This window comes from Rosa chinensis, chromosome 1, assembly GCF_002994745.2.
Source record: "Rosa chinensis cultivar Old Blush chromosome 1, RchiOBHm-V2, whole genome shotgun sequence".
Taxonomy (NCBI): domain Eukaryota; kingdom Viridiplantae; phylum Streptophyta; class Magnoliopsida; order Rosales; family Rosaceae; genus Rosa; species Rosa chinensis.
In genome coordinates, this window is record NC_037088.1 from 55,049,523 (window position 1) to 55,061,969 (window position 12,447).

At 40.1% G+C, this 12,447-nt stretch overlaps 1 protein-coding gene and 1 long non-coding RNA gene across 2 annotated transcripts; both read right to left on the reverse strand.

Annotated features, from left to right (window-relative positions):
- Window positions 1-864: 864 nt before the first annotated feature.
- LOC121052729 lies at window positions 865-3,377 on the reverse strand. Its single transcript, XR_005810034.1, has 3 exons — window positions 2,688-3,377; window positions 1,887-2,593; window positions 865-1,109 (listed from the first exon to the last, which is right to left on the reverse strand). It is a non-coding gene; the product is annotated as an uncharacterized LOC121052729 (long non-coding RNA).
- A 906-nt stretch (window positions 3,378-4,283) lies between these two features.
- On the reverse strand, window positions 4,284-7,804 carry LOC112182432 (probable ubiquitin-conjugating enzyme E2 C). Its single transcript, XM_024320927.2, has 6 exons — window positions 7,532-7,804; window positions 7,431-7,458; window positions 5,731-5,961; window positions 5,200-5,263; window positions 5,064-5,123; window positions 4,284-4,775 (listed from the first exon to the last, which is right to left on the reverse strand). Exons 1-6 carry the CDS (start codon window positions 7,657-7,659, stop codon window positions 4,720-4,722), a joined length of 567 nt encoding a protein of 188 aa, XP_024176695.1. The 5' UTR covers window positions 7,660-7,804; the 3' UTR covers window positions 4,284-4,719.
- Window positions 7,805-12,447: the final 4,643 nt, after the last annotated feature.

Below are 12,447 nucleotides of genomic sequence, written 5' to 3' on the forward strand. Positions count from 1 at the left end.
AATAGTTGTTTATTGTCATTTTAAGGGGATAGAAAAGAATCTTATACCAAACAGCATATTACAAAATTTAAACATCAAATCAACTCAAGCATCTTATTCAGTAGTGGGATGATTAATTTGAAGAAGACAGTCCTTTTGGATCAAACCCCAAATCAATACCTCAATACTATTCATAACCATACAAATGAATGCATGATTGTTATGCTATAGTGGATTGAAGAAAGGGATAGATGCTTAGTATTAGGGACATTGTCCTTTGATCCAATTCTATACCAACAAGGCTGGCTTTCAAAATTCGGCACAAAAATAAAACTCTTATGAGAATTAGGTCATTACAACGATAGCCTAAGCTTGTAAATATCACAATCGACAGACAAAAGTATAAAACAGTTCAAAGCCTCATTTGCTTTTCTCAATCGACAAGCAAATTCAGTCGAGTTATGTTCATTTTCTCAGTCATACATGTAAGATTTTTAGCACATATATAGTGTCTCAGGCCTATGGTTTTTTCATACCTAATGGCTAAAGTATTTTTTTCAAATTCAAGCACCCGTTGCAATGAGATGAAAATCTTCTTGAAAAGGGCAATAACTCATTTCAGCATGACATTGAAATTAGCAAGCTTACTGTGTTACACATCTAACACACCAGTTTGTGAGTCTGTGACTAGTTCTAGTTATAAGATTGCACTAACCAAATTGCAGCTATGAGTCTGTGACCACATTACAAAGTCTTGGGATCTTAGAAATACTAGTTTATCAAATACCAAATAATTAAGATCCATAGCTGTTGAGAATTATTAAACCTGAGATATGTATATATGATCAAAGTATATTCATTATAAGATCACACTATAAGTAAATATAAAGTACAATATGCCGAAGCCTAAAAGAGCAAAAATCCATATATGTACCATCATGAATTTGCAGTGCTAGTTTATCCTACTCACAACACAACTGAACATTGTCATATCCTAGCCATTGTTTCTGCAAAATACTGTAGCAGAATTAAAAATGGTTTACATTGGTAGTGTTTTTCCATTGTCCAACTCTTTCACTTTCTTGATTTTGCAAAGGAGAACCTCGATGGACTATAACTTTATGCTGAGCCTGAAAAGGGCGTGGAGGTGGAGTGTTAATATCAGATAGAACAAAATGGTAAATAGAACTACTTTGATAATCAAATATGCATCACAAAGACAACACAACAATTTGCTAACGCAGTGTAAACCTCTCCACAGAGGAAACTTCACTGCGTGGCTTGTAATGTAGCCAACGCGAGAAAATCAATCCACTATAAATCAAATGAGTTTACAGTATACAAGTAGTGTTGTTTACAACAATCACTTTCACTTAGCAACAAATGCTAACTTGATTTATAACTTATCTAACTTCTTACTTAACCACCACACTATCAATATAAGCCTATCTTCCAATCTTCCTTGATCTCAACATCTCATTGATTCTGACAATGAAATATGCAAGTGACAGAGTATGCAAGGAATCGAAACATATAACATGCAAAGAGAGTTTTTCAGAAAATGATTTGTGTTAACATTTGCAACACAAGGAAACAACCTTTGATACCGAAAAACTCTGCACTCATAAATCAGTTTGAAAACCTTATATAGAGGAGCAAGACTCCCCCTTAATCAAATCTCTTCTTAATACCGAATAAGATAAATATGGAAAGATTTTAAAACTGTTTTTAATATGCAATCAAATTCTTTTCTACCTGTAAGCAATCAATATCTCTTATCTGATATGCATCTCTTATCCGATATGCATGTTGAAAAACCTTTTAATGCATATGAGTATATCAAATCAATCTAACCGATATGCATATCAATTTAGAATCATGCAAAAATGATATGAATTAAAAGACACCTTTATCTTAAGATCAGTGAGCATGATTTCCTTGATTTCCTATTGGTGATCTGATTCTGCAATCTTCCTTTATAGCCTTGAGCCTCCGGAAAGGCAGGAGAGATATTCTCCCAATCCTCTGCACCTTCTGCTCTCCTAGTGACCTTGGGAAAGCATGTGTTGAATGGTAATAGCCCAATATACTCACATGGAGGCTCTTAAATGTGGCCTAATTCTCTAACAGTACCAGTTTGCCTAATTGCTCCTCTTTCACTCAGTCCAACATTGTTCTTTGGGGAATGTGACCCTTCAGTGTCCCAATGTTCCATTTCGACAACTACTGATGCTTCTGGAGGTGGAAATAAGTCATCCACTTCGCTGCGGTTGTTGTCGTTGTGCAATAAATGAAATGGTGACATGCCATGTGTAGGAGTTCCAGGTCTACTTGAGAATGGTGTGGTTCTCTCTGAATGCAGGTTGTGCTTTACTCTCTTTTTTGCTTTGTAGGAGTTCCAGGTATTAGTAATAGGGTGTAAACCTCACCCCATTGAGATCCTGATGGTCTTTTCAGGGGTTTGGTGGAACCCTGAAGCAAAAATTTATGCTAAACTGAAGTAATAAATCAGTATATGAAAACTAGTGTAATTAAGATCCCTATGAATGGTATAAGTATACTTGGTTAACTTCTAAGCATATATACTTACCGTACTCCATGCAAAGGAGGTCATCTGAAGAAGAAGAAGACAGCACAATTTAGGAGCTGGTGAGAAGAAGTACAAATATCAAGTACTGTAAAGATATGATACTAGCAAGTTGAACTACCTGAAACAAATAAAACAAAGTGGATGAGGAAGAGCATGAAGCAGGGGCGTCCAAACCAGTAGTAGTTATCACCGGGTTGAACAAGCGGGGCACCCATCACCACACCCCCTCTTTCCTAGATCCTTTGCCCGATCTTGGTTATAAACTTATAATCACTTGTAGTTTAGATCCCACCAAGAGGATTATCTGCAATATGATTTTGGCTCACAACACTTAATTATCTATGTAATAATATCTGGTGTCCATAGTAAAAGCAGCATGCTTGTACTGGATAGCGGAAAAACGCTAGCTACCTAGGCTAGCGCGCCATGGCTTTCTCTGATAGGGGCTCGCTTCTTCAAGCGTAGCCCAACCTAGACAAGGTGCTAAAGATAAGAATGCCATTCTATTCAAAAGAGGACAAAACAGTTCTTCATCAGTAAACAACTAAACATGGGATCGTCTACGCACTGCTTTCATTTACTTGACTACACGTCTACACCCAATGAGGAACCTTGCTGTAGGAAAAGCAAGGGAGAGTGTGAGTTTGACTATTGTGCTCTCAGACTGATAGAAGTTTGAGAAATAGAACAGGTTAGATAACTCAGAAGGTTTAGGGTAGGTGTTATTGTAGAAAAAACAAGAGATAGGATTGTTCTGAGGAGAAGCTAGAGAAGAGATTCTCCTTAAAGGCACCAAGCCTTCAACAACACTCAGTTTTCGTTCATTACAATCTCCCTGCTTTACAGCAAGCAGCCCTATAAATACATCTCCCTTGGACTCTTACCATACCTAAAGACTAAATAAGAAGGGACCATTGGAGTACTTAAAGATATGTACTTAAATAACAAGTGTCAGAAATTGTCCTCCCCACTGCTTTTCGGGTTTCAATTAAGTTTTTACGCTTGAGCAGTATTAAATCAGATGAATATATCAATTCACTTTTTCTAGGAAGCCAATTCTGACTTTCATGTTATTGCCCCAGGGTTACCTTGTGAAATTACATCTGTTAATAGCACCTTGATTTTGTGATTGAATTGGCTCTTGCAGGGAAAGAGGGACCCGAGCACTGAAAGAAAGACTGGCAGCTGAGAGCTTGGGTGCAGCAAAGGGTACAGGAGAGTTGGGAAGAGATGCCACAGAGAATATATAATTGCTTGGACTACAGTCTTATTTTGTCAACAACTCAAATGTGCAGTATGCCATTATGTGTGTTACGACTTTAGAGGTTTTTGGGTGTTTGAGGAAAAAGCTTCTCTCCTTTTCTTTTCCTCTCTTCCTGGAGGATCCTTTTGCTATACTTCATATGGATATCGAGTGGAACTTGCTCTGTCATTTTGTCATATGTTTGTACAAATACCTTTGGATTGATGGCTTCAGATGTAACCTAACAGACTATTAAATTGTTCTAATGCCTTTGAGATGCTTCCACATGATGACTTCATGGCATAGATCTATAGCTATACCATGATCAATTTCTCTAAATCAAGGCATAAATCATATAGTTATAGAGCTTGATCAATTGAGCCCAAAAATTTCTTTACTCTCCTGATCTTATACATGTTCTAATACATCTGTGTTTAGCAATTAAAACCAACGAATACAAGTATACATAACTGAGGAAGAATTCAATATTTTGTGATCCCTGTGAAAGGACCATATATTGAAACAGAAACTCATTTGAACAACTATTTTGCTTTCCCATCTGTAGTTGTTGAAAGTAAGAGATGAAAGAAATGGCTATATATCCCGTGGAGAAAAAACAGCCACCAACCCTTTAACCCTTTAGCAGTAGAGAAAAAGTAATCAAATTCATTGAACAAATTTACAACTTAGTCTTTATTTCACAATCACAGGAGGCCAATATTAACAGAGTTGCCCCAAGAATCCGATTGCCTTCGGTTTCTTCTAGGTTGGCCAAACCGACCAAATTCTGCAGGTTTAAAGAACTTCCAATGCTCAATGACGAAGTAACTATATCTATGATTGTAAACTTTACCCTGCTCAAGAAAGACTGCCCAAATGACATATTTCTGTCATCCATAGTAAAGAGTCAGCTCTCAAATGATTCTCCAGCAAAGTACTGTTTCTGGACCATTTTTCTGTAATCTGTACAAAACAAATTAACATAAGCTCTTCAACATCAATGCAAAAGAGTTGGAATAAGAGGCTTGCATAATCTAGATGAAGAACAATATGCATTCCTTATCATCTGAAGTAATTTTCATGATATACAAATCAAAAAGCTAGTTTACTAGGACCAGATGATTAGGACATGTCATGGTGAATTGAAGCTATAAAGTTGTGACTTTCAAGCCAGTGTGGGTTTCAGCCTTTCAGGAATAAAAACACACTTCACTTCACATTTGATAGCTAAGGGAAAATAAACAATCTAACCTTCCTTGTTACTCCAAAGAGCAGCAGCATAGCTGTTGAGGGGACTCTCTGGGTTTGGCTCTGCATGCAAGAACAAATAGTCAGTCAAGAATGTAGATGTTTATAAGAAAGTTCATGCAAGGAAGAGAAAGCTAACCTCCCAACAGACTTTGAATGGAGAGAAGAATAGTCCTGCAATCATAAGCGGAAGACCACTTGTCCTATGAAATGATTAGCAAGAACAACATCAGCTTGAGAATGTACGAAGAATGAAGAAAAGGAACAATATCAATATCATCCACCAAACTGCTGATATTGGATAGGGATTCACACAGTGCCCTTAAGATAAGGACACTGACTAAGGTAGGGTCCCTGTTTAAAGGGCATTGACATTTGATCAAGTCCCCTTGGCGGTAACAGCATCAATTTCACATTCTTTCCTACACAATTTTATCTGTACAAACATTTAGATTTCTCCAACTAACACTACTTTCCATTAAGCATTCTAATATTCCTAAGATCACCATATGGTGAAACAAACTCCTTAATACTAGAGACACTGTGACCATCATATGGTTAACCAACACTTTATCCACATTAGAGACAGTGAGGACAGCTTTTCAAACTTCATCCTCCTGGAGTTTAGTAGCACAAAGACTGGAATCAGTTTAACAAAAGAGACAGATACCTGCAGAATATCAAGGCATATGTTGCCAAACTGATCAACATTTGGATGGAAGCACATTGTCTCAAACTTGACTAGTGGTGGCTTGAAAGGATAATCCATAGGAAATCTCAAGGACAGTTTGTAAGATAAATCCTCGTACATAGTTCCTTTTCCACCTTCAATTGTGCCAATCCATGTAAAAATGCTCTCACCTTCAGGAAAAGCCGATACTCCAAGTTCTCCTCCACTCATCTGAAAATAAGGAACAATAGATAGTGAAAAGTGAGAGTAGAACAAGAGTACATGTCTTTAATAACTGAAATGAAGAGTTGGAAATACTACTGACAACCCATTGATGTAATAGGCGTAAAAGGCCAAAACTTCAGTTACTTCAGAGAATATTGTTGAAGCCAGTAACTTTTGGTAAGAAATAGAACACGAAACTGAATTTGCTATTGCTAGGTACTAGGTAGGCTTGTTAATCCACCACAATAACGGATATTCAAGTTGTGAAGGAGTGTGAGGTTTCTCCAGACTGATAAATTATAGATCACCACCCACACACTTAATTTGATAGACAGCTAATATAGAAATCAAGTTCAAAATATAAATACCTCAAACTTCACACATATAACAGAGAATGAAGAGTGGGTAGATAATCCAACTCAAGTAGCAGAAGCTGTGTAAGAGTAGCAACAGACCCCAGGACTACCGAAATCATCAGTACTCAAATGCTGGGGGATGGGAGACTAACTTGAAATAGAAGTGGAAATCAATCATTGTCATTTCTGAAGAGAAGTGCAGCAGTCAATCCCACTCGGTAGGCTTGATGATTTAGGACATCCAACAACCTGTTATTTCCAGAGGAGGTGTTGCCGTGTGTAACTGGATTGGACGTTACTATAGGGCATCTCCTAATTTCTACCACTTAGGTAATGCTTAATTACTGAGGACACCATTTCCTACGAGTGGAAAGTGTAATAATGGCTAAGACACCCCAATCAACTTCCATGAAGGGTTAGAATACACACAAGTGCACAACTAGCCTGTGTATTATGAAATCTCATGACTACCAAGAATCAAGATAGTCCCTTTTAGCTTGTTGATTATGAATCACGTTTCAACTTACAAAATCAACATGAAGCCACCCTCATCCTTCTATACAGGAAAGCCATATTGCCTATGTAACGCGCATGCAGGCTACTTCAGAAACATGTTACAACAGCAGAGCTCCTAAGGAGCAATGGTGAACCTACCAAAGGTGCTCTGAGAAAGACAGAGATTGAGTAGTAAATTTCTATCACTCAACTCTAGTATCTCTGTAGCTGCTACAAATATATGTTAACGAACTCTGTGGTGATTGAATTTTCACTTTATCCCATGCTGTTTAGAATCCTTGATAAAGACAATAATGGACTTGTTTCATCTCCTAAATCAAGAGCACTCTTCATCCCAGTCCAACCTAAAGCTATAGATTTCGATATGATTACACAACTACAATAAAGAACCATTCCACTAATAGTTCCTAACAACAATCTATAACCAAGTTCATATAAGAGGAAACAAATCAACAGGAAACCACTGCAAACCAGTTCAAGATTACAACCAAAACTATCACAGCCAATAACAAATGAAACTTTTAAGCATCAAAATCACCAGGAAATATCAAAATCAAAGAACCAAAAAGAAAAGAAAAGAGATTGAGAGAAAGCATAGCATACCATTAGAGACATCAACTCCTTCTGAAGCCTACAAGATTGAAACAAACCGCATCAGTATAAAGACTTCAACTTTTTGGTGATCCAATCAAAAAAGCACCAACCTTTGAGAAACGGAGGAGGAGTCGACCGGAATTGGAGAAGCCAGCGGCTTTTTCTGAGAGGTATTGCGCTGGCTACGCTGCGGCGGCGCCGACGAGTTGTCCGCCGTCTGATTGGGACGGACCTCCATGATCAATCCTCGGCTCTCTGATCAACTTCCGGTTTAACGGTTTCTGGGGGTGGTTGTAAGGAGTCGCTGTCTTCTTCTTGTTGTTGGGTTTTCTTGTTTACTCGAATTTTCTCAACGTGACTATAATGGAGGGAGCCACGGTCTTTTGGTGTTTTCTTACTCAAAATCTTATGTAACATGATGGGTAAATAATAGCCCCATTATAACTCAATAATTTGCACTAAATTATTGGATAATTTGCACTATATTATTGGTTTTTGCCTTTTGGAGGTGGGGATTTCAAGTTTTCAACCCATTATCTTAAGTGAAGCAATAACACACACATTATGGTAAGAGAGAGAGTCATTTTTTTTTTTGAGAATAAGAAACCTTTATTGATAATAACCAAAATTACATCATACGGGAATGACCGGTGGTGGACATAAACTCCCCACTCTCCTCCCTAAAACCTAAACCAGTTACGGGTCCGTCATCAAAAATGACCTCCATGAGCCGAAAGGGCCCAACCCCTAACCAAACCAATCGCCCCTCAACTCGGGCTACAGCATAAGACAATTTCCGAGAGTCACGATAAATCCCTGCAGCCAACATAACAAACAGCCACTTCCCCTTCATCCACACCGTGTCCCAATCCAACCAGACCACGTGCAAGAGCAAGTCACTACCACATTGACAACAAGAAAACACCGAGAGTAAAACATGTAGTCCCCGGACATAACGCCATATCAACGGCACTTCATCCATACTAACCCAAGAGACAAAATACATCCTCACAGCCAATCTCAAGAGGAAAGATACTCCCTTCAACACCATGGCCCAAAACCGCCAGACCATGTGCAAGAGCTTCTCCCCATTACTTTGACCACAAAAAGGTAAATTGAATTCCTGGGAATAACACGACACACCTACCATAACAATACTCCAAAACCCTAGCTCAAAGGAGTAGGGACTTATGAGACTAAGCCACAAACCTAAACTAAAAACTGAAATAGCACTAAAAAACAAAAAAATACCATCGGAATCCATAGAATTGCCTAGAAGAACCTCCAGCGAATTACCAAGATCCCTCCCGCCAAGCTCGGCCCAACCACCAATCTTCCAAGCCAAGACCGTCAGAGCTGCAGATTGCTCATTCCTCCGCCAGCCGCGAGAGAGAGTCATTATCTAATGATAGTAAGAGATAATGTCTAACAAGACTCGTCTTTTTTTTAGTTAATCAAGTACAAAGTAGTCTAAAACGGTTAAATTGAGACTTCACGGCCGGCGCCTAGGTAAAAGAGAAAACCCGACAGAGACGTGTGCTCTCTCCCGGCCGAACACGGCCGGCGGTCTCGCAGCTGCGTTCCGGCCCGGGAGAGGATTGATGGTGCGGAGATGGAGTGGGCTTTCAGGATTGTGGTATGGTCCAGAGAGGGTGGCTGGTTCTCCGGGTTTGGGTGGCACAGATCGAACTCGATCTGTCTCTCTCATATCTGGGGCGGAGGCAGGGGTGCAGCAGCGACGGACTTCGGCTTTCCAGTGGTGGTTTCTGGCGTCATCGATCCTGCGTGGGTGGTGGCTATGGCGATTCAGATTGGATCGAGGCTGGGGAGATCTCGAATGGGATCTGCCTATGCTTTGGTCTGGGATCGCTTTGTGGCCGGTTGCCTGGTGTAGGGGCTGGCTACGGTGTGAAAAGGCGGTGACGCAACGAAGGGTTTTGGCGCAACAGCGTATTGCTGCGGGGCGGCGGCATGATGGCGACGGGGCTCACTGGCGGCGGGAATGGTTGCAAGCTGCGATTGGTTTGGGCTGTGGGAGGTGGTGTTTGGGCTGGGTCGTTGTTTTTAGGTCTCTCTGGTGGTCTTTGATTTCTGGTTGCTTAGGTTTTCTTTGTTTGGTTTTAGTTGTTGTCTTGGTGAAAATAAGTCCCTCCTCTTGTAAGCGAGGGTTTGGGGGTGGTTGTTTCTGTGTCGTGTCGATGCCATTGTTTTGGTGTCATGGTTGGTCTGCTGTGTCTTGGTCTGGTCTTTTGTCGGTACTTTCTGGTTATCAATGTGATGGTGAATCACCCTTACACGTGTTCTGGTTGTTTTGGGATGCGGTGTCCGAACGGGTGAAAACAGTTCATTGTAATGTTGGTGGCTGGGTGGTATTGGTACAGGTTTGGTTGGTACTCGTTGTAGCTCGTAGGTATGGGCGTAGAATTTGGTTAGGGGTTGGGCCTCTTTGGCTCATGGAGGTCACTTATGGTGACGGTCCCGTAACTATGGATCCAATTGCTTTGTAATATTTTGGTTATTAATGGAATTTTCCTCTTCTCAAAAAAAAAAAAAGTAGTCTAAAACGGTTAGATTATAATGAAAAGAAAAAAAATATACCCATTTGAATGTCAATGACTCCAAATTTGATCTTGTCACATATGAGTCCGGACGCCAAAGGATACATCTAGACAACTAACCTACAAACATCATTGAAGTTTTAGATTGAGTTTGATATTGTTCCAAAACATATCAGCCGTTAATATTTATAAAAAGTGTGAACATCCGTTATTAAATAGATAAATATTAATTAATGATATTATACAACTCTGGTGCATTGTTCTTCCCCCATCTTATTTGGAATGTGAATCATGTGCCGTCATGTTGACCTTTGTGATCTCAGTTGTACATAAAAAAATTATTATGGAAAGATATACACAAGCATCATACTCAAATAATGAGGAAATAATAGAAACAATTTTATTAAAGTGTACAGTGAGAGCAATCAATATGATCCCTAATTGAAATTGGGCAAACATAGATTGTAAACTGATGGGATGCAATTTGCAGAAAGAACAAATGAACAGAGAAAATGAAAAGGAAAGGAAATTTAATATTACTTCATTTCTTCGATGCCAATGAAATGGCTTGGTCCACAGTACATAAGCAATTGAAATAACAAACAGACAAGATAGAGGTAGCTGTCATGATAAGGATTACAAAATATCAACTCTGGTGACTCATAAGCTGTGGTCCTGGGCAGGGTTATAAATGAGCCACGTTGCTCATGATAATGCCAAGGATGGGTTAATCTCATCAAGTGCCCCCCCCTAGAATAAAGCCTGTCCTCAGGCGCTAAAACTGGGGAAGTTTGCTGCCATGACATGTGCTTCTTCCCATGTGGCGTCCTCCACTGGTAAGCCCTTCCATTGCACAAGCCAAGTAGTCACTGCACGTTTCTTCTTTCGGATGATCCCCATATCCAGAACCTTGAGAGGCTGCCAATGGATTTCTCCGTGACAATCAAACTGTGGCAGTGTCGTGGAAATGGGAATGGAATCACCAATGCGTTTCTTGAGCAATGAGACATGGAATGTCGGGTGTATCTTGGAGTGAGCTGGTAAGTTCAATCTATAGGCAACCTTGCCAACTCTTGCAGCGACTTGAAAGGGACCATAATAGCGAGGGGAAAGTTTATGCGTAGGCCTTTTGATCAACGACTTTTGGCGATATGGATGTAACTTCAAAAACACCCAATCCCCTACAGTGAATTCTCTCTCTGTTCTATTTTGATCACTGTGCTGCTTCATTCTGTTTTGCGCAGTTGCCATGTGACCCTTGAGGTCTTTCAACAGTTGATCTCTAGCTTGCAAGGAAGTGTCCACTGCATGCACCTTACTTGAGCCAGGCAAGTATGTGGAAAGCGAAGGAGGAGGGCGACCATATAGCGCCTGAAATGGTGACATCTTTATGGTTGAATGGTAAGTGGTATTATTCCACCATTCAGCCCAATGCAGTAAGGAGCTCCAAGAAGATGGTTTGTCAGAGACAAAGCAGCGCAAGTAATGTTCCAAGGAACGATTTACCACTTCCGATTGGCCATCAGATTCTGGATGATACGCCGAGCTTTTGCATAGCTTAGTACCTTGTAGTTTGAAGAAGGAGGTCCAAAAATGACTGATGAACACGGGATCTCGATCACTGACAATAGAACGGGGCATACCATGTAGCCGAAAAATTTCTTTCATGAAGATGTCAGCAATATGAGAAGCAGTATAAGGATGAGTGATGGCTACAAAGTGAGCATATTTGGATAATCGATCTACCACTACCATAATAGCATTGTAACCAGCAGATAGGGGTAAACCATCAACAAAATCCATTGCAATATCAACATATACCTCTTCCGGGATCGGCAAGGGTTGCAATAGGCCTGGAGGATGAATAGATTCATAATTCTGCCGTTGACACTGATCACAAGCTGCCACAAAACGTTTAACATCATGGCGCATTCCTGGCCAAGCGAAATTGCGGGATAACCTGATTAAGGTACGAAGGTACCCGGAGTGGCCTGCCTGAAAAGAAGAATGGAATTCATAGAGGACCTTGGCTCTCCAATCTGTTGTCTTAGGTACAAAGATCCTATCTTTATACATCAATCTACCATTGATCAATTGGAACCCTTTTCTGGTTGGAGTGCCATGTGAAAGTGCAGAGCAGATTGCTTGAGCTTCAGGGTCGGAGAGACATGCTCGGTCAATTAGCTGGATGCTATCGACAATTGGGGCTGAGACACATTGTATGGCCATGGCTTCATGACGTCTGGATAGAAGGTCAGGAACAGTATTATCTTTGCCCGGCTTGTACTCAATCTTGTAGTTATACCCCAACAGTTTGGACAACCATTTATGTTGAGATGGAGTAGAAATACGTTGATCCAAAAGGTGTTTGAGGGTCTGATGATCAGTGAGAATAGTGAAGAAATTACCCAGTATATAAGGGCGCCACTTCTCTATAGCAAACATGATTGCGAACATCTCTCGATCAT

Coding starts and splice junctions, on each gene's coding strand:
- LOC112182432 (XM_024320927.2), bottom strand. CDS start 7,659: ATGGAGGTCCGTCCCAATCAGACGGCGGACAACTCGTCGGCGCCGCCG. Junction 7,459..7,531: donor TCCTCCTCCGTTTCTCAAAG/GTTGGTGCTTTT, acceptor TCAATCTTGTAG/GCTTCAGAAGGAGTTGATGT. Junction 5,962..7,430: donor AGGAGTTGATGTCTCTAATG/GTATGCTATGCT, acceptor CCTTATTTTCAG/ATGAGTGGAGGAGAACTTGG.